At 38.6% G+C, this 21,184-nt stretch overlaps 1 protein-coding gene across 1 annotated transcript in view; it reads left to right on the forward strand.

Annotated features, from left to right (window-relative positions):
• Positions 1-21,184, forward strand: part of LOC109079132 — a 51,427-nt gene that overhangs the window by 19,791 nt on the left and 10,452 nt on the right. The window contains exons 2-5 of the mRNA XM_042732084.1: positions 2,841-3,067; positions 13,861-13,932; positions 14,051-14,208; positions 14,297-14,551. Of these exons, the coding sequence (XP_042588018.1) occupies positions 3,001-3,067; positions 13,861-13,932; positions 14,051-14,208; positions 14,297-14,551 (552 nt within the window). The 5' untranslated portion in view covers positions 2,841-3,000. The remainder of the gene's footprint in view (positions 1-2,840; positions 3,068-13,860; positions 13,933-14,050; positions 14,209-14,296; positions 14,552-21,184) is intronic.

Consider the following 21,184-nt stretch of genomic DNA (forward strand, 5'->3'; position numbering starts at 1 on the left):
TGCTGGCTACTATGAAGAAGACATGAACATTCTTGATAACTCATATGAAAAACCTTAGTTCTCACATTAATTGATATACCGGTACTGTTCTAGCCTGTATGCATGCATGAGGTAATGTGGATTTTTATATATTCCTTTAATAATTCAGTTAGTCTTACATGCATGGAATAATGCTTTTTTGGATCCTGAAAGTAAAGGTTTTTTTTTTTTTTTTTTTTTTTTTGTGAACAAAGAAAATATCACAGTCATGCATACTAAATCATAAATTATGATGTGCTCACCTTACTTGATGTCTTAATTAAGGTGTTCATCCATGAAGTCATGTCATGAATGAAAGACTTTGAACTCATGTTAGTCCCTGATAATTCATGAGATATTTTCCTTCTTTTTTGTCTCTAGCTGATCACTTTAGCTGATAAAATTATTCTGAATGTTGATAAAACCAAGTATATGTTATTTTCAGGTAAAAAAAAAAAAAAAAAAAAGAAAAATAATTGAATCTTTCTTCAGACACTACAAGGTAATGGGATTGAATTGAGGTGCATCTCAATAAATTAGAATGTTGTGGAAAAGTTCATTTATTTCAGTAATTCAACTCAAATTGCGAAACTCATGTATTAAATAAATGTTATTCACTCAGGCTGAAGTAGTTTAAGTCTTTGGTTCTTTTATTTTTGATGATTTTGGCTCACATTTAACGAAAGCCCACCATTTCTCAACCAATTAGAATATGGGGACATGCCAATCAGCCAATCAACTCAAAACATCTGCAAAGGTTTCCTGAGCCTTCAAAATGGTCTCTCAGTTTGGTTCACTAGGCTACACATTTATGGGGAAAACTGCTGACCTGACAGTTGTCCAGAAGACAATCATTGACACCCTTCACAAGGAGGATAAGCCACAAACATGAATTGCCAAAGAAGCTGGCTGTTCACAGATTGCTGTATCCAAGCACGTTAACAGAAAGTTGAGTGGAAGGAAAAGATGCACAACCAACCAAGAGAATCACAGCCTTATGAGGATTGTCAAGCAAAATCGATTCAAGAATTTGAATGAACTTGAATGGACTGAGGCTGGGGTCAAGGCATCAAGAGCCACCACACATAGACGTGTCAAAGAATTTGCTGAACCACTGACAACATCTGAGGCATCTTACCTGGGCTAAGGAGAAGAAGAACCTGACTGTTGCCATTGGTCCAAATTCTTCTTTTCAGATGAGAGCAAGTTCTGTATTTCATTTGGAAAACAAGGTCCTAGAGTCTGGAGGAAGGGTGGAGAATCTCATTGCCCAAGTTGCTTGAAGTCCATTGTTAAGTTTCCACAATCTGTGATGATTTGGGGCAATGTCATCTGCTGATGTTGGTCCATTGTGTTTTTTGAAAACCAAAGTTACTGCACCCGTTTACCAAGAAATTTTGGAGCACTTCATGATTTGGCAACTGCCCACACTGCCAAAAGCACCAAAAGGTGGTTAAATGACCATGGTGTTGGTGAGCTTGACTGGCCAGCAAACTCACCAGACCTGAACCCCATAGAGAATCTATGGGGTATTGTCAAGAGGAAAATGAGAAATAAGAGCCCAAAAAATGCAGATGAGCTGAAGGCCCCTGTCAAAGAAACCTGGACTTCCATACAACCTCAGCAGTGCCAGAAACTGATCCCTTCCATGCCACGCCAAATTGAGGCAGTAATTAAAGCCCCTACCAAGTATTGAGTACATGTACAGTACAGTTTTTTAACTGGTCTTATGAAGTATTCTAATTTGTTAAGATAGTGAATTGGTTGATTTTTATTAAATGTGAGCCAAAATCGTCACAATTAAAAGAACCAAAGTCATAAACTACTTCAGTCTGTGTACGTTGAATTTATTTAATACATGAGTTTCGCAATTTGAGTTAAATTACTGAAATAAAACTTTTCCATGACATTCTAATTTATTAAGATTCACCTGTAGTAAAAGAGTACAAATATCTCGGCATCATTGTTGACGATGTCTTATCTTTTGGCTCTTATATCACAAAATGGATGAAAATAATAAAATTAAGCTTGGGTTTTGTAAAGTTTTGTTTTCATTTAATGCAAGAAAGATTGTAATTTCTGTAGTTTTTTTATTTAGTGTGTCAGTTTGCACCCTCACTTCTTCTTTCTACTTTAGATGCTGTTTATCATGGTGCTCTAAGGTTTATATCAGATTGTAAACCATCGCCATATCATTGTACCTTGTATAGCAGAGTAGGTTGGCCTTCTTTGTCTAATAGGAGACAAATGCATTGGTATTTAATTACAGGTGCAGCTAAAAAAATTTGATATAATGATTTTTTTTTTTTTTCATATATTCTAATGATATATTCTAGATTTAATATATGTAAAGTTAAACATTTTTTTTTTTTTATTTGGATAATTAGAGCTTACAGCTCATGAAAGTCAAAAATCCAGTATCTCAAAATTATAGATTATAAAATTTGCTGTTGTTTGATCATTTTAAAACCACTTACTTGACAAATGGAAGATGACTTTGTGATATGTAATTGTTTTAAAATTTGTGTTGTGTGATTTGGGTTGAAACTGGTTGTATTGCTGCCCATTTTTGCCAGGACACTTCTGTGAAAGAAACCTTTGATCTCAGAGTTACTTTTCTGGTTAAATAAACTTCGGGAATGGGTACCAAAACCTGGTATTTAATCAGTCCCGGGGCTAAATTATGAAAGTAGTAACGTAGTATCGATTAACTCTGACAGTATCATTTCTGCTAACTGTACTCTAGAAATTAAGAAAACACACATATTCATCCAACTCACACTGAAGATGGCTGATCCATTTTGTCTGTCTTATTTTTTCAGCTATATAAAACAACAGAAGTTAACCCTAAATTATCGGGCAACAACAGTTCTCCATAAATTAAATGACCTTTCCCATTTTCTCAAATGGGTAAAGGAGGCGAGCCCAGAAGGAGCCAGTGTATCAAGAAAAGCCCTTAAACGGGCAATTCTTATTGTAAAAATGTGCTGCAAGGAGGAGTCCAGAAACAAGCAGTCCTGGCAGCAGGAGGTCCAAATGACAAAATCTGGTGAGTTTTGTAATATGCACAAACACATACACCTATATATATAATGCCCCTTTATGTCTCATATCTCTCATATGTTTTCATTTATACCGTGAGCGATCACACAAGCAGCGAGAGCAATATCACATGAGTGGCACTCATGATATTGTTATATTTTAAACATGATATTATGTGTTTGAATGAAGAGTTTATTTGCAAAAACCAATAACTCTTTTTTTTTTTTTTTTTTTTTTAAATTGCACATTACAAAATGTTCATTTAAGATGTTTTTTTTTAACCAAAGCTGATAACTCCACATTACGTGTTTTAGAGATGAAAAAAAACATCTGTTTAATCTGTGTAATCTTTGTAATCTCCTCAGATGTCAATGTAGAAGCCTGACAAGGGTTGTTGTTGTGATCATAGACTGTATGGACGTGATTAAATGCAATAACCAGGCATTTGGTTAATACTGTAGTGCCAGTTCTGCTTACTAAAAGTAGCCTACTAGGCATCTCGCATTCCATGCCTAGCTTTTCCGACACCATTCTTTTGCAAGTTTACTTAAAAATGTTTCATCTTTAATTTTCCTTTTACACCCTGAAGAAGAAGATATCACAGGTTCATCAAGTTCATTGAAATTATCCATCCTCAATCACTTTTAGTCAGCTTTGATGAAACTCCTCTCAGCTAGCACCTCTTTTCAAAATGAAAGTAGCCTTGTCACCTGACCTGAATATAGCGTACTGATTTGCTGAAATTGACTTATCGGTTATACACACGCACACACACACACGCACACACACGCACACACACACACACACATATGTGACCAATGGGACACAAGTCGGTTCTGGGGCATTTTGAGTTATTCACAGATTCTGAAAGTGTAGTCTCCAAGTTTCCAACGATGTGTAACACATGGAAATCTGATAATATTTAGAGAAGTTGTGGCCATTTGAAGGTAGGCACTCAAAAAAGCTCAAAAGTAAGAAAATGGCCTCTAAGATTGTGCAGTTCTCACCTGTTCTCACCTGCTGGGAGTGACAATATGGCTCATTTACATCTCATTTAGATTAGCCATACCCCCTGTAAAGCTCCCCCCATAAAGCTGCATGGTTGCATAGCAACAACTGACGCAACGGGAAAAATCGGACTGCATACTATTAATAATAAAGGATAATGTGCATTGTAATGTCAGTAATTTATCTTTTTTGACTTTTATAAAAATGATTTAGAGGCTGAAATATGTGAGTTTTATCTTTTTATAAAACCTTTATTGTCAAAACTCTATTTGAACTTGTGCATTGTAGATAACGTTGCAAGACACTCCTTGATGTACAAAAGTACATATTGATGCTAATTTTATTTGTTATCTGCTGGTTTTCTACATAAAACTTGGTGAATTGATTTCATTGTGTAGCATTAGGACTTTTTGAACAGGATTCTGTGATAACTGTGATCATTTTGGTCACTATAATCATGAAATGAGATTTTCAGTGTGTCTGTGAAACGCTGAGGTACCGTAGTAGTTTTGTGCGTGCGTGAACATCATGGCAACGTACAACAAAAAAATGACCTCACGCGGGAAACACTTAACGTAACGCGTAAATGCAAGTAACTAACGTAAGGTCTAAACATGCATTAAACATGAGATAACGTGTACGTGTTCTTAGAATGAACACAAAACATCAAACTTTGATGTTTATGGAAACTCACCCCATAAGAAATAGAAAAGTATTCTTGCAGATCTTGTTGCCTCCAATGAAATAAGTAACCATCTCCGAAGTTTTAACTGTGCGTCTGTTTGCCTCTAAATGTCCAATAATTCGCATGTCCTGTCACTCTTTTTCCGCAGCTAAAGAATCCAGCCGTATGTTGTACATAATGTCTGGAGAAAGCTTCTGGCTACAGCACTGTCTCCCATGCAGAGAGTTCTCTTTTCTCCTCGTGTAGCATTTACAGTCAAAGTTACAGATTTTCCCCATTTCTCTGTCTTTATCCCCATCAAATGTTACTATTGATATAGCCTCTGATATCTTACAGTCCAACTCGTCTGATGCCAGTCCGATACATTCTCGTCTGCGATAATCTTTGCGGCGTCCATCTTCATTGAATTTTGATATCAGCTAGAGCCGGCCAGAGCGCTGCATAATAAGTAGCCACGCTTCCCTTGGAGGGCGGGGGCAATAACAAAAGCCGGCTTATCCAGTATGGAAATACACAGACAATGACACGCCCCTACTGCGTGCTCTAGTCTCTCTGAAAAACAAGCTGATTTCAACCTCAAAATGTTCGCTTTTAAATATACCAATACTGCTATCTCAAACACGGAGAGGCTTCTTCGTGATCTCAACTAACAGATTCTGCAAAAAAACAAAATCACAAATTTTGAAAAAAAAAAAACGCTTCTTTCTCATTTTGCTCGAAAATTGTGCTGCCGACTTGTGTCACTGGTTTCCGTAACGGGTCACATATACACAGTGTTGGGTAAGTTACTCTAAACAAGTTATTAATTACTAGTTACTAATTGTAATGAGGGGTCAAAAGCGAGTGGATCCATTTGCAGTTTAATTAAATCAAAGTCAGATACAAGCAGGGTCAATTAACATTGTCAGGTATGGCACAGAGAATCCAGAGACATAAACGTTTACCGGGCAATGGTCGGGGCTGGCAGCAATCAGCATAAACAGGGTCAATATCAGCAAAAGCAGTCAAGAGGGCCAGGCGGCAGAGAATCACAAGAGGTAACACAGTCTAAGATCATACACAGCAGAATCAAACGAGGAATAACGCTCAGAAATGCCAGACAGGGCTAAACAAAACTTTGCGAATACTGAGAGTCCAAGCACAGCTTATATAGGGGAGCAAATGAGAGACACCTGGAGGTGATTAGTCCTAGACATGGAGTGTGTGGGAAATGCAGTCCGAATGAGAGTTAATACTCCGGTAAGGGTGCCCTACGGTGGTCTTCAGAGAGGGCCACAGAGCCCTGACTGGTGTCAGAGCCCCCTCCCTGCGAGTGGCTCCCGAAGCGAGAACTATCAAGATGCTGAGGCCTTCCACGGGGTCTCAGTGCTGGTCTGTGGGGTGGTCCCAGTGAAATGCAGTGGTGAGTGTAGGATCTAGGATGTCCTGGGAGTTAACCCAAGATCTCTCCTCAAGACCATACCCCTCCCAGTCGATAAGATTTTGAAACACCCTGCCTCGGCGTCGTGAATCCAGGATCTCTCGCACTTGATAGGCCTCCTCGCCGTAAATGATGATGGGAGGGGTGCTCTTCTCGGACCACATGTGGTCTTGAGCAGGGTACATGAAAAGTGGGTGAGATATGATAATTGGATGGTAAAGCCCAACAATATGATACAGGAGTAATTTGCCTAACGATTTTGAAAGGACCCACGTACCTAGGACTAAGTTTCCTGCATGAAAGGTGAAGGCAGAGATCTTTAGCAGATAGCCAAACCCACTGTCCTGGAGTGAAGATGGGTCCTGCCCTTCGACGGTGATCAGCCTGTTCCTTGACTCTGCGGACTCCTCATTGAAGATGCACATGAGCTGAATTCCAAGTCTCCTCACTTCTATGTAACAAGTCGTTGACTGCGGGTAGGTCAGAAGGGTTAAAACTGAGCACACACTGAAAGGGGGTAAGTCCAATGGATGGTTTGCGAAGCGAGTTCTGGGCGTATTCGGCCCATAACAGGAAGCAACTCCAATCCGATTGCTTGTTGTGGCAGTATGAGCAGAGGAATTGTCTGTTTTTGATTCAGTCTCTCAACCTGGCCGATTGATTCAGGATGGTATCTGGAGGTGAGACTGATGTTGATGACAATGACAATGTCCTCTGGCAGACCATAAAACCAGAATTCCTGGTTCAGCAATGCCTCGAATGTTTCAAAAGCGGTGGGGAGCTTGGTCAGGGGAATCAAGCAACAGGCCTTGGAAAAGCGATCAATGACAGTGAGTATGGTGGTATAATTGTGAGAATCGGGAAGATCAGTGATGGAGTCTATGGTGATATGTGACGAAGGCTGTTGAGGAATGGCAAGGAGCTGCAGAAGACCTACTGGTCGTTGATGGGAGGTTTTAGAAATGCTACAGATGTTGCAGTCTTGAAACGAAGTTAGACACATATGTCTGTAGAGAGGCCCACCAGAAACAGTTGATGACAAGTTGAATGGTGGCATTGATACCTGGATGACCGGCATTGGGGGAGTCATGACCCCACTGTATCACTCCATGGTGGAAATTCAGAGGTACATATGTCCGGTTTGGAGGGTATTCAGGAGGGACTGGCTCGTTGATCTGGGCCTCCGTGATCTCAGTCATAATATCCCATTGTACAGGAGCTACGATGATCGTGGAAGTAAGGACGGGCTCGGTCGTGGTGTTTATGGGGAAATGGTCAAATTGTTGAGAGAGGGCGTCCGCTTCCGCTGGATTGAGTCAGCCTTTATGGCTAATAATTCCCTATCTCCAACACCATAGTTTCTTTCAGGGGAACTGAGTTTGGGGGAGTAGATGGCACATGGGAATAGTTTGGGTGGATTACCGTGGTGTTGAGATAGTACAGCACCGTTTCCAGTGTTTGAAGCATCTACTTCTATGGTGAATTCAAGATCTGAGTTGGGATAGTGAAGAATAGGAGCTGTAGAAAAGTGTTCTTTCAGTTGTCGAAAGGAGTGTTCACTGGCTGGTGTCTGATTCAGGCATTGTTTGCTACCCTTAAGGATGGATGTGAGATGTGGGTTGACTGCTGAAGTTACGAAAAAAGTAAATACTCTCTCCAAAAAGTATTTAATTACTTATCACTAATTAGGGGCCAAGCACCACGGTGCGAGGACCCTCTTGGAATTGCTCCGTTTATTAGGGGCCGAGCCTCTAGGCAGAGGGCACTATTGTTTTCGTAAGGATTATTATTATTTTTATTATTATTATTTTTTTTTTTATTTACTATCTGGGGACTTTTGGGGGCCTGAATGTCTGGTTTGCATTGGAGCCACAGAGACGAGGGAGGATGAAGACACGCTGGTAGGTACTGGAGCAGCACTCGAGGAGTTACGTTAGCAGTCCTTAATGTATAAACAAGACTGGACATTGGAGCGTGGTGATACATGTGCATTTCTAGTCAGCTTGATGATTGTGTAGATGGATGGCAGGTGGGTGTGATTAGTATTCAGGTAAGGTAATGCCCTGGGATTGGCTGGTGTGGAGGTCTGGGTGTTCTGTGACAACAGTATATAACTGTCTAAAATTATTCCATTAATATTTCTCTTGTGGCCAGTGTAGAGACGTATTTCACGTTAAACAGGTTGTTTTTGAAAATCAGTGCACAAAATAAAACTGCTCTTAATTTTTATCGATGACTGTAGTCTTAATAATGATAATTTCAGGCCTATAATTCATTGTGTAATAAATTAATAGACCTGTTTTAAAGTCCCCCTCCACCCTCAAATCTTCTCCAAGCAATCTCTCCTACACTCTTACCAGCACTCACACACATCATCAAAACATCTCTCCTCACAGGCACCTTTTCCACTGCTTTCAAACAGGCTTAGATAACACCACTGCTCAAAATAATCTACATTAAACACTTCTCTTGTAGACGGCTACAGACCTATCTCTCTCCTTCCATTCAAAGCGAAAATTATCAAATGAGCTGTTTTCAACCAGCTATAATTGTTTCCTTTACAGAACAACAAAGTTGACACTAACCAGTCAGGTTTCAGGAATGGCCATTCAACTGAGACTGCATTACTGTCAGTCACGGAAGTCTTGCAGATTGCAAAAGCTGATTCAAAATAATCAGTTCTTAATCTGCTGGATCTATCTGCTGCTTTTGACACTGTCAATCATCAGATCCTCCTGTCCACTTTCTCATGACTGGGATTCACAGGGGTTCCACTTCACTGGTTTGAATCCTATCTCACTGGTAGGTCCTTCAGGGTGGCCTAGGGAGGGGGAGGTATCCAAAGCACATCAACTGTTTACTGGAGTTCCTCAAGGATCAGTTCTTAAGCCCCTCCTCTTCTCCATTTACACTGCATCACTGGGTCCCATCATGCAGGCGCATGGCTTCTCCTACCATTGCTATGCTGATAACACACAGCTCTATCTCTTATTTCAACCAGATGATCCAACGGTAGCTTATTGTCTTCCCTGCCACTCCAACTCTTCAGCATGATTTCACCATCCAGCTAGGTTCTTCTACAGTTACCCAATCAATTTCAGAAATCTTGGTGTAATCTTTGGTGACCAGCTGACCTTCAAAGACCACATTGCAAAGACTGCTCGATCTTTCAGGTTTGCATTTCACAGCATCAGAAAGAATAGGCACTTTCTAACAAAGCATGCTGCACAACTTCTTGTCCAGGCCCTTGTCATTTATAGGCTGGACTACTGCAGTGCTCTTCTGGCTGGACTTCCATCAATCACAATCAAAACTCTACAAATGATTCATAGTGCAGCGGCATGATTAGTCTTTAACGAGCCCAAAAGAGCTCATGTTACACCTCTCTTTATTTCTTTGCACTGGCTACTAGTTGGGGCTCGCATCAAGTATAGGACATTGATGATTACATACATCCACAGGCATAGCTCCTGCCTACTTCCACTCACTATTACGAATCTACATCCCCTGCAAAAGTCTGTGATCCACAAGTGAGCAACACCTCGTGGTGTATCTTTTCTTTTTACTTATTCCTTTCCTTCCTAGCTTTTACTTATTTGAAAAATGCCTGAAACTTGGTATTACGAGTACTTAATGTGTCTGCCTTTTTAAGAAGAATCACTTTATGTATTCCCCAGTTGTACGTCGCTTTGGATAAAAGCATCTGCAAAATGACTAAATGTAAGACTTTTTATACTGCACTGTGAACGGGGTCAGAAGTTGGGGGATTCTTAAAGATAACTCGTTTGAGGCATGTGTTACCATTATTGAGGACTTTAGGAGAAATGAACCAATAAGTATAAAGAAGTATGAACATATGCACACTTTTACTGCTGCTCTTTTTTGTCTTTCTTGAAATGTTTGTGTTAAAGTTCCCATACTTCCAAATCTGAAATTTCCTGTCTTTTTACGATAAGTGGGTCTGGGGGCAACTATCATATAAGTTCCAAAACTGTAAACTGCACACAGCCTGGATAAAGTAGCTGTGATTTTTTATGAGCCGTTGAGACTTGCGTAAAAACGTGATGTCAAATCTACTCAGTCTACTAGTCACCGCCTTCAGTCATAACCCGAGCACCGGCCTCTGTCCTTTTGACAGACCCCCAGACAATATTGCATCCATGACATTGCTGAGCAACAGCAACATGGAAACATGTCAAAAAGGTATACTTTAATGGACAAACCAGATCGCTCAACCTAACGTTACACTCTCAGTCAAAGGATGGACGATCTGACATGATTGTTACTATGAGGTGGATCACATCTAATGTGTATAGTAAAGACAAACTGACCATGTCTAGTCATGATGAAGATGTATACATTTCAATTTCAGCAGGCAACTATTTTTACAGCTACATTATTATATCAGTTACAATTAATCACAGCAGTGTGTATACAATGTAGTGGACAGCACATTCCAGGGCCCAGTTTATGGCGGGGCGCCTCTCTGACAACAATAGTGGACAAAGGTTAGCTACATTTTGATTGGATCTTGGTGGACTAACCTAAGCAAACTGTCCAACGCCATCGGATAAAGATGCCAGGACAACAGCTAGACACCTCTTAGAGGGCAAGAAGAAGACCTTTGGCACAAAGCCCGGAAAGAAGAGGACTTCATATTGGTCAAAATGCAGTTTTGCCCTTCACCCATAAACAGACTGATTCCTCAGGTTTTGGCCTGTGACTGCCATAAAAATCCCTTAGGACATTTGGACACAGCAGCAATGGGTGAAACAGAGGGATCACAGAGTTCCATCCAAATCCATTCATAACTATGTTCTCAAACCTTAAACTGATGCAAACTAAAACACACACGTCTTATTATACTTTTTCATAGAAATAAGTATTTTCAGTGACGTGTAGTGTAACATCTTACACAAACTCAGCTGTTAATGGACAAATGAATTCATGCATGACAGTTCAATCTTTTTCCATCATGTTTAGACTTAATGTGTTCGTAATATTGCCAATGGTATTATGGTTTTGGTTTGGTAAGTGAGAAATACACTGGTAAACCTTTAGTGACACTTCTCTGAATGTGTGTTTGGACTATGCAAATAAGTTCCACTAATGGAAACAGTCTATCACAGCCTGGAAATGGAGAAGTGCCAGATTGCAGTCTCCTCCTCATCGAAAAGAGAAAAATGTACCTTGACAAAAGACACTCCTGGTACTGAGTCCTGTGAGGGAAGAGGCAATAACAGCTACACCGGTTCTGAGTCTGAGTCCTGTCAGGGAGAGACACTAACAGAGCAAGTTCTGAGTCTCTGACACATCCAGGAGTCACTAACAGATCAACAAACATTCTGGGTCTCCGGCTTGTGAAGTTGAGACTGCAACAGATCAACCTCTGTTCTGAGTCTGAGTCCTGCCAAGGAAAGGACTGCAATGGATCATCAACATTCTGAACCTCAGGACCATGAGGGAAGAGGCAATAACAGATACCAAGTCCTAAGTCTCAAGCTTCAAGGCAGCAACAGATACAACCACATTCTGAGCCTCCAGCCTTTGAGAAAAGATATAATCTATGTTCAAACGTCATTCAGAGTCTTCGTCCAGTGAGACAACAACAGATGCAGCACTCCAGCCTAGAGAGACAAAGTGGAGCAGCACTGTTGTGAGTCTAGCCTAGAGAGGCAGAAGACACAGAGACATCTGCAACAAGGTTAAGCTCCGGCGAGCAAGCCTTCATTCCAAGGTACCTTTGCTTGCGTGTTCCAGGTTAAGAACCTTCTGCACCTACTCCAGGGTCATCTGTGTGTTCCAGATTTTAGGACCCTTTGGTGCTCTAGGAGATCAGCATCCTCCAGCTCTTCATGTTCAAGGCTGTCGAAACAGATTCCTGCTCCTTTCCACACTGCATTGCTACCACCACAACCAGTGGATGAAGTCACCACTACCGGACTGCTCACTCGATCACAGAGAATGTAAATATCACTTATCTAAAACCTAAGAGACCTTGGCATTGTTAGTTGGCATTATCAGTATATGATTTTTTTAATTTATATTAGATATGATATAGCTGATTGCAGTTTATAACAAAACTTTCATGTATCTTTCATCTTCACCTGATCTCTTTAAGAGTAGCAACAGTTTATCTTTCCAGATAACGTAGCTCTGACATTGCAATACTCAACATAATCTCTTGCATTTTATACATCTTATGCACTTTATTCCCATTTCATTTATGGTATTCATTTAGTAGTTGTTGATTACTCTTGTCTATCTTTTGTTAATAAAATTTATTTTATTACGCTTGTGTCTTCCTTGTGTTGATGAAACAGAAGAGGTTCTACAAGTTAGAGTTCCCACCAATCTTTCTTATGTGATGTACTCATAACCACACCTTAAGTGACACGTGATCCAAATATCATAACGTCATTGGTGACGCGAGTACCCATCACTACACTATTTTGCCTCCCTAGGTTGGCGAAAGCGAATATCACTACAACAATTACAAATGATTAGATCTAAATTGTCAGTTTGTTGTTTTACACACAGATATTTTCATAAAGGACATAGTCGTGAGATGCAATAAAAGTTTAGACAGTCTTTCCTTTGTTTTGCATCCAGCTAGTGCTGTGACGTAATTGTAACATGCATCACGCAGAAAACAACAGGCCAATCAGAAGAGAGGCTTATGAATATTAATTAGACAGGCCAAAATCGACCTGTTTTTGGTAGAACTACTGAGAGAGAAGCTGTAAAAATATATTGAGATGGTTTTTGGTGCTTATTCTGCAATTACATATTCTTAAGGACATCAACACCTAAATTAGAACTCCAGAAAGTTGTACAATATAGGACCTTTAATTAAACACTGGACCTGATGTGTGATTTGCAGTGTTGGGGAAAGTTACTTTTAAAAGTAATGCATTACAATACTGCGTTACTCCGTAACAAAGTAACTACTTACGTTACTTAGTTACTTTTTATGGAAAGTAATGCGTTACGTTACTTTTGCGTTACTTTTTAAATATGAACAGGGCCTGCTGTTTTTGGCAAATATAAAAGCCTTTTCACACTAAAAGTGAAATCAATATGCGTCAGGCTGAAGGGAAAGTAACTTTACGTCCGTACAGTAGAATGCAGAAGAAGAAATTTCAACGCACTTATAACAAAAAAATAAATAAAAAAGACACCAAAATTTTTGTCTAGAGTAATTTTTGCTTATTACGGTTGAACTGGATCATCGAAGGTCAGAGGTCAAAGACATTGGTTTATAGAATGGAATTAAATACAGTACATAAAGGACATTTGTGTTGTTTAACATTTAATTATTGCACGTTTGCGTCATATTCCGAGTTGCATTATTTTTTATTCATTTTGAGGAATACCGAATATGATTTTTGAGTGAGTGAGATGAATTAATGCATATTCATATTTATTTTAGAACTACAGTAACAGATTTCTCTCAACATGGGGACAGGAGAGCTGTCAATCAATAAATGGGAAAACAAAAGTAACCTGCGTAACTTATTTTAAAAAGTAACTCAGATATACTCTTGTAAATTAAAAAGTAATGCATTACTTTACTAGTTACTTGAAAAAAGTAATCAGATTACGTAACTCGCGTTACTTGTAATGCGTTACCCCCAACACTGGTGATTTGGTGTACTTAATCGAACTACCTTTTTTTTTATATCAGAGAACCTTTTGGATCCTGCTCTCCATGCAGAGTTCCTAAAAGCTGCATCTGAGGCACTGCCAAAAGCGTTGCGTAAGTTACAAGGCTTTTTGAAGATTCCAGACAACAAAATGCAAAAGTGGATTAAGAGTCTGATTTCATAGTTAATGGTTTTCATTGTGTTGAATGATTTCTTTTCATTATGTTTTAGAAAACCTAAAAAATGGCAAAAGTTCACTGGACCATTTTTTTGGTCTTCTGGGTGGGGTCATGATTGGCACCTCTGGCCATAGGCCATGTGTTATCATGAACCTCACCACAGAGGAATTCCTATCAGCCAAAGAGGGCAAGGATGGCCATGCCATTTTTGTAAGTGTTGTAGTAGTCATTGTTTTTTTCACATTTGTTTGTTTATATATATAGTTGTACACTTATTCATAATTATTTTACTTTACAGGTCAAAAACCACAAAACGAACAACACTTTCGGCCATGCAATACTCCCCATAACAAATGGGGAGTACAATTGCATGGCAGAGTTCCTTAAAATTCGTGGTAGCTTTGAAGGGAGCCAGTCAGCCCACTTCTTTTTTAATAAAAAGGGTGGGCTGTATAAGGGCCTCCTCAAGGCCTTCATGAATGTATGGGAAGATATGGGCCTTCCAAAACCTGCCCCAACCTTTATGAGCCTCAGAACATCAATGTCCACGCAGGTAAGTGTAAATTATGATACACACACACACACACACACACACTTTCTCTCTCTGTCATACATTCTCTCAAACACATACACACACACAGACACTTTCTCAAACACACTCTCTCACACATTCACGCATGTTTCTGTGAATTGTGGGGACTTTCCATAGTCTTCTGTTGTTTTTATACTGACCAAACACCATTTTTATCCCCTAACCCAATCCTACCCCTTACAGAAAACCTGTTTGCATTGTTACATTTTCAGATAAACATCATATAGTATTTTTTTTTCCTCATGGGGACCACAGGCCGGACCGGACCCCACACAATGTCAAAAGTTTCAGGTTTTACTATACTTAAGGGGACATTTTGTTCCTCTTAATGTAGTATAAACAAGTGTGTGCAACACACGCTCTCACTCTCTCTCTCACTCTCTCTCTTACACTTTCTCTTTCTCTCTCTCTCTCTCTCTCAACTCACACACACACGTTTAGGTGCTTTTTTGGCATGACAAATATTTGTACATTCGCATACATTTGCATAAAATCAAAAACAGTGCAAAATAATATAAAGAAAAGAACATTAATTTAAGTATAAAATATAACAGGCACACAAGTAGAAGTAAATAAAAGTAATACAGTACACAGTAAGTAATAAGCTAAAATAAAAAAAAGCATTAGTAAAATGTGCAGGAGATGGACTGGAGAGGTCACTTATTGTCCCTCATGTTGTGACAGGTGAACACATATTCTGCTGCTAGAATGCAGCAGGCTGCACATTCCACCAGTAACAGTAGCAATTTCTCATTGTTTGACAGAGGCTGAAATCTCTGGTGTAAATGTATAAATGTAGGATAAAATGTTCCAGAATTTGTGAGTATTTTATATAAAAATGTCCCTAACAGTCAAATCCAATCACAATTAAGAATAAAGTGTTAATTTTTTGTTTATTGGTTGTCATAGAAGTTATAAGTTTTAATTTTATTATGATGAATGTTAACGTCATCTTGTGCTTCAACAAGGTATCTCTGGCTAAAACTAGCTTACGTTAGTGTTAAGTTAGTGAGTCCATGCTAATGTACAAACTTAAATAGCAACTGTTATCACGTCGTTTACCTTGCAGTGAAAGTCAAAAACACATAAACGAAGGTCTATATTAGATTGCCTCTCCATATTAATCTAGTTAAATGTAAATTAATTTAATCTTACTCTGTGGTATATAAACAGTGTTGATAAGTGTCTTTGCTACCGTGATGAAGGTAATATAATTCTTCCATTCTTTATTAAACCGGGCATTTTTAGCAATTTATTTTTTACATCTGGAATTTTTTTATTTATTTTAGGGCTTTTCTTACCAATGTAGAAAATATTTTAGTTAACTGTTCAGTTGCTAAATTGATACTTCTCTTTACTAAATGTAGTCAGGAAAAATTAGTCTATTATATTCTCAGCGTGAGTGCAGTGGAGCACTGGGCAGGAATGTAAAAAAAAAAATTGTAGTACGTGGTTATGCACCTTTGTGTGGGAGTGGCAGGATCAAAGCCTTTCTCCTAGTACAACATTTGTTTCTTATACCGTGAGCAGAGCATTGTTATACATGAGTGGAATACCAGTACCAAAACCAGCTGACAGGAAACCAAAAGATATGGCAAATGGGTTGTGATCAAGAGGGGAAGAAGTAGATTAACATATTCTCCTCAATGCATGTCTAAGCAATAGTACCTAGATTGTACTTTAGGATACTTTAATATCTCTGTTAATTTCACCATCTTTCAGTCCAGTTTAAAAGCTGTCAGATGAGACCAAACATGACATAGTTACATGTTAGAAACACACTAGTAGATAAATATTATGCAGTGGATAGCAATGTCCTAATGGTACAGATACAGTAGGTGGCCAACCAAAATGCTTACTATCGCCACGTGTACCGCTGCCTCAGGGCCACGGCGTTAACTGCAAGTCAGACACGTGTTAAAGTCATTCACGAAACTACCGCCAGGTGTCGCAAAGGGACAGTTTGCAAACTGACTGGAATTATATGTTGTTTTGTAAATGGAGATCAAATAGGGAAATAAAACAACAATAGCATTAATATAACATTATTACATCCTTAAAAATCATTAGAAAATGAATTTAAAAAATGTTTTTAGATAGTTAATTTCAAAACGTGAGAGAGTTTTAGGCTGCATCAAAAAGAAAAAGAAAAAAGAATTTAATTTACACAAAAGCTCTTACTGCATGTCATGGTTTTTAAAAGGTCATTATGAAAACCATTAAAGCAACAAATTTCCTTTTGTATTAAGGGGCTTTATGCACTATTTTGTTTTGTAAACTGAGATTAAATAACGAAATAAAACAAGAATAACTTTATAATATAACATTATAAAATCCTAAAAAATCATTAGAAAATTAATTTCAATTAAATTTTTTAGAAAGTTAATTTCAAATGTTGTCCTTTTGTTGTATTAAGGGGCTTTCATTTTGCTTTACAGGCTAATGAAAGTTTTTGAATGAAAAATCCTGACCTCAGCCATTGGTCCTCTCAGCACAAGGCTGCACGTTCATGAGACTATTCGCATAGCAATTTACTCTGACACACACCATTTAAAAAAAAAAAAAAAACCTTGAACAAAATACATTTTGAGAAAAAAAGAAGGATATTAACTTTGATTGTTTAGATTACATTTAAGGAGGTGGCTTCTTATTGAGTGTTATAGGCTAGGCCTGGTTCTAACACATATTTTGGCACTCACATTATGACACACATGTCACAAATTATTAAAGGCTTGAAACTTATGCCAACTTTGGTTTTGGTCGATCGGATCACAAGTAGATGAGGGAGGCATGTACTCATTTACACCTACTGTCTTAATCCATCTCGCTTGTCCACTTTTGAACACTTGTGCCTTTATTTGATAAACTGTATGTTTTTTCTTTTGTTTTTTGGATCATTTCAATCTAACAAAATTTCGCACTATTTAAATATAAATTACAAAACATGAGACAATGGGAAAAATACAGAAAACAATAGCTTTCCTTTTTGCTCTGACAGCCACAAGACAACACTGAATACTGTGCGTGAGTGTTAGAAATCAGGAATGTTGAAAGAACATTGTAATTGGTATGTGTTTCATCTTCAAACCAAACTTATGTCTTCAGCCGGCAAAGTTTAAATTCTGTCAGGCTAATTTCCACTACGTCTGGAAATGGTCAAAAGTGGACAAGCTCAAAACATTTTACACCCTGTCTACACCTTTAGCGTTGTCCACTTTAAAGCTATGCAACTAATCCAATACAATGATCATGCGCATCTAAACAGTAAAGCCGGTTCTGTGATTAGTAGTGAATCTCCTTCACGTGGTTACAGATGGAGCGGCATTTAATACACAGAGCTCTAGTTTGTTGACAGGCTACGCAATATCAAGTTCATAATCGAATGCGATTCATCTGCGATTATGAACGTGATATTGTGTAGCTTGTCAGTGAACTACGACTCTGTGTAGTAAATGCCACTCCATCTGAAAGCACACTAATTATTAACTTACTAATCACAGAACCGGCTTTACTGACTAGAAGCACATGATCATAGCATTTATTTGCACAGCCCTAGTCCAATTGTGATCAGATCGACCAAAACATATCTCAATACCAGGTGGAAACAGCCTTTATAATCTTGGGGTCTCAGCCAGGGTCTTTCCCTTCCAGCCATAGCAAGTGCAGTACTACTAATAATAATATGACATGAAATGAGTTATGAACATTTTCTTTTTGTAACAAAGTGAAAAAATTGCTCAAAAGGTAAATGTATATAAATAATTGCAGTAGATTCATCACAATTATTTATCAGCTGCAAGTAGTAACTGTAGCAAAATTAAATTGCAGTCAACTAATCTGTTCATCCAGCAAACATTTAGTGTAAAAATTTTGGGGTAAAACTTTAGAATACTGTTTCTTACTTACTGAATAAAGAATAAGGAATTATTGAAGAACTAAAAGGTATTTCTCCATAAGTAACAGTTAGCTAATCAATAACTAATGAATTCTGTCATAACTGCTTAAGAACTACTATAAATTATCTACTAGTTAAGGTTCAAGAAAAATAACTATGAAGTAACTACTAATGAGCAGGTATACACAATTCCATTGTAGGCATGGGCCGATTACCAGTTTCAAGATACCGAAAATTTCACGGTTTCAAAACCACTAATATTTTCCATTATACCATTGTTGCGGTATGCACAGTTTTCCATGTCTCCTCAATGACTGCAATAGTAGGAATCACAGGCTGAGTGCAGTGTAGTGAGTAGCACTGACCCCTCCTCCTCCTGTTGGTGTGTATGTAGGATGGCCGAATTTAAGACCCGGGTACACTTCACATTCAGCGCTCCTTTCCATCTCGCGCACAGCTGCGTCCGCTCAGGTTTGAGCACAGACAGATGAGCTCGACACATGCGCAGTACCATGGGGTGCGCGGCTGTCCGCGAGCCCTTTTGGTGACGAAAATAGCCTTTTTTGCCTTATTGCAACTCTCTGCTCTGGACTTGCACAAACTGCGTTACAATGCAATCATTTTCCAAAATGTAATTTCAGTGAAAATATGAAGTCTGTTAACGCCCGTTGACACAGGCCAGAAACGCTGAAGATGGACGCACAGAGAAAAGTATTGTAGCAGGCAGATCACTCATTGTTCATTATGCACAAACTTTTTGAAGAAAATCCTCAGTATTGATTTGGGGGTTTATATGAATGTGTTTCTGAGGGGAGCTGACTGTCTTCTGAAATGTTTACATGGTATAATTTCACAAAGCTTGTCAGAACATTGTTTTTCCTTCAGATTTGGTTATTATTAAATCAAATCATGTGTATGATTGTTATTATATAACTAAATAATATGAAAATATATGAATTATATGTTTATGAATTATATAACTAAAATTAAATAACTGTAATTACAGATTTAGGTTAACTAAAGATGTCAGTCTTTATTTTTTTATTTTTAGGAAACAAATCAAAGAAAAAATATATATTATAATATTCTGTATGTTGCTCAAAAACTAAATATATCGTGTCCAGTGGTAAAACATATTTTATTTTTACCCAGTCATTTAAAAATAAAACATTTCAGAGCACTAACAACAATACAGTGATGCATTGAAACCGTGATATTTTTTGCTTAAGGTTATCATACCGTCAAAATCTCATACCGGCCCATGCCTACTCCACTGAGTTGTGGCCCTTTCTTATAAGAGTCATTAGTAGTAGTAGTAGTAGTAGTAGTAGTAGTAGTAGTAGTAGTAGTAGTAGTAGTATGAAAATTAAATGTTAATAAATACAATACATTTTATGGAGGCCCAAGTAAAAAAGTAATATTTAAAATGCAGTTCAAATTAACATATACTAACATCACTTGAGACTTGAGTGATGTCAGTATTGATAAGACTTGTGTAATGTTAATTTTTAAATACAATATATTTAATATGTTTCTGAAGTAGTTGCAATAGTTCCACATTAGCACAATCAAACCGGTGCAATGCGGCGCAAGTGATTTTGCTAATTTCAGCCCGACCCAGTTCTCATTTTCCCGTCCAGCACCGCATTGTTTAAATAGCAAATGCATTTGCGCCCATTTGTGAGCCCATGGGCATGCTAGTCTAAAAAAAAAAAGAGTGTGCTCAGTCACACTGTTGGCGAGTTGCTATTTTGAGGAACTGACAATAGACTGCACCATAGACCAACTCTTACCTGGTCTAAAGTCAATGGCACAATATATACATATATATATATATATATATATATTGCTATTTAAAGAGCATGTTAGTAGAAAATGCACCTCTGGGCAGGTCCGCAACGTGCGTTCACTTTGCTTATTACACACATGGACATGCAGCAGCACACACAGGTATGCGCAGCAGGACACAAACATGTCAAATATTAAAAACTGAAGGATAACAGTGTAAAATAATATTATTGTGTAGTCTACATAAATATAACAATGTAATGATTGATAGTCATTGTGTGTATAAGAATTTGGCTAACTATTTGCTCGCGCATTAGGAGATCCTTTCCTCTCCAGAGACGCAAATTGATTGATGACCAAGATGGCGGCGCGAACACATCGCGAGGCTCAGCGTCTTACCAGATTTCGGATAATAGTGTTACTTTACCTGGTTATTTCATTCGTGTTCGCGCGATTCAGTTATGCAAACTACAGCTATAGTAAACAGTCACTTTTTGACATCAACAAACGGTGTTCCAACATAGTTTTAGACCATCCTTTCGACTTCAGCGAACTCCCGCCGGAGCTACTGAGATCACCGCGGACAAGCGGATCACTCGCACCGACCGGAAGTGCTCGGCGTCGGCGTCGAGACCGTAAACAAAGACGGGGAAAGCGTGGAGGGCTGCATGCTAAGCTAAGGTTAAATCCACATCGACCAGCTCTGCCCAGCATCTTCCTTGCCAATGTACGGTCTCTGATGAACAAGATGGACGAACTAAAGATCTGGACCCTCACACAGAAATGGCTTATGGACTGTAATGTTATGTTTTTCACTGAAACATGGCTCTGCAACGATGTCCCAAACAGCGTGGTCCATATGGATGGACGCTCTTTCTTCAGGGCTGACAGAGTAGCAGCAACCTCTGGTA

Source organism: Cyprinus carpio, chromosome B10, assembly GCF_018340385.1.
Source record: "Cyprinus carpio isolate SPL01 chromosome B10, ASM1834038v1, whole genome shotgun sequence".
NCBI classification, from domain to species: Eukaryota; Metazoa; Chordata; class Actinopteri; order Cypriniformes; family Cyprinidae; genus Cyprinus; species Cyprinus carpio.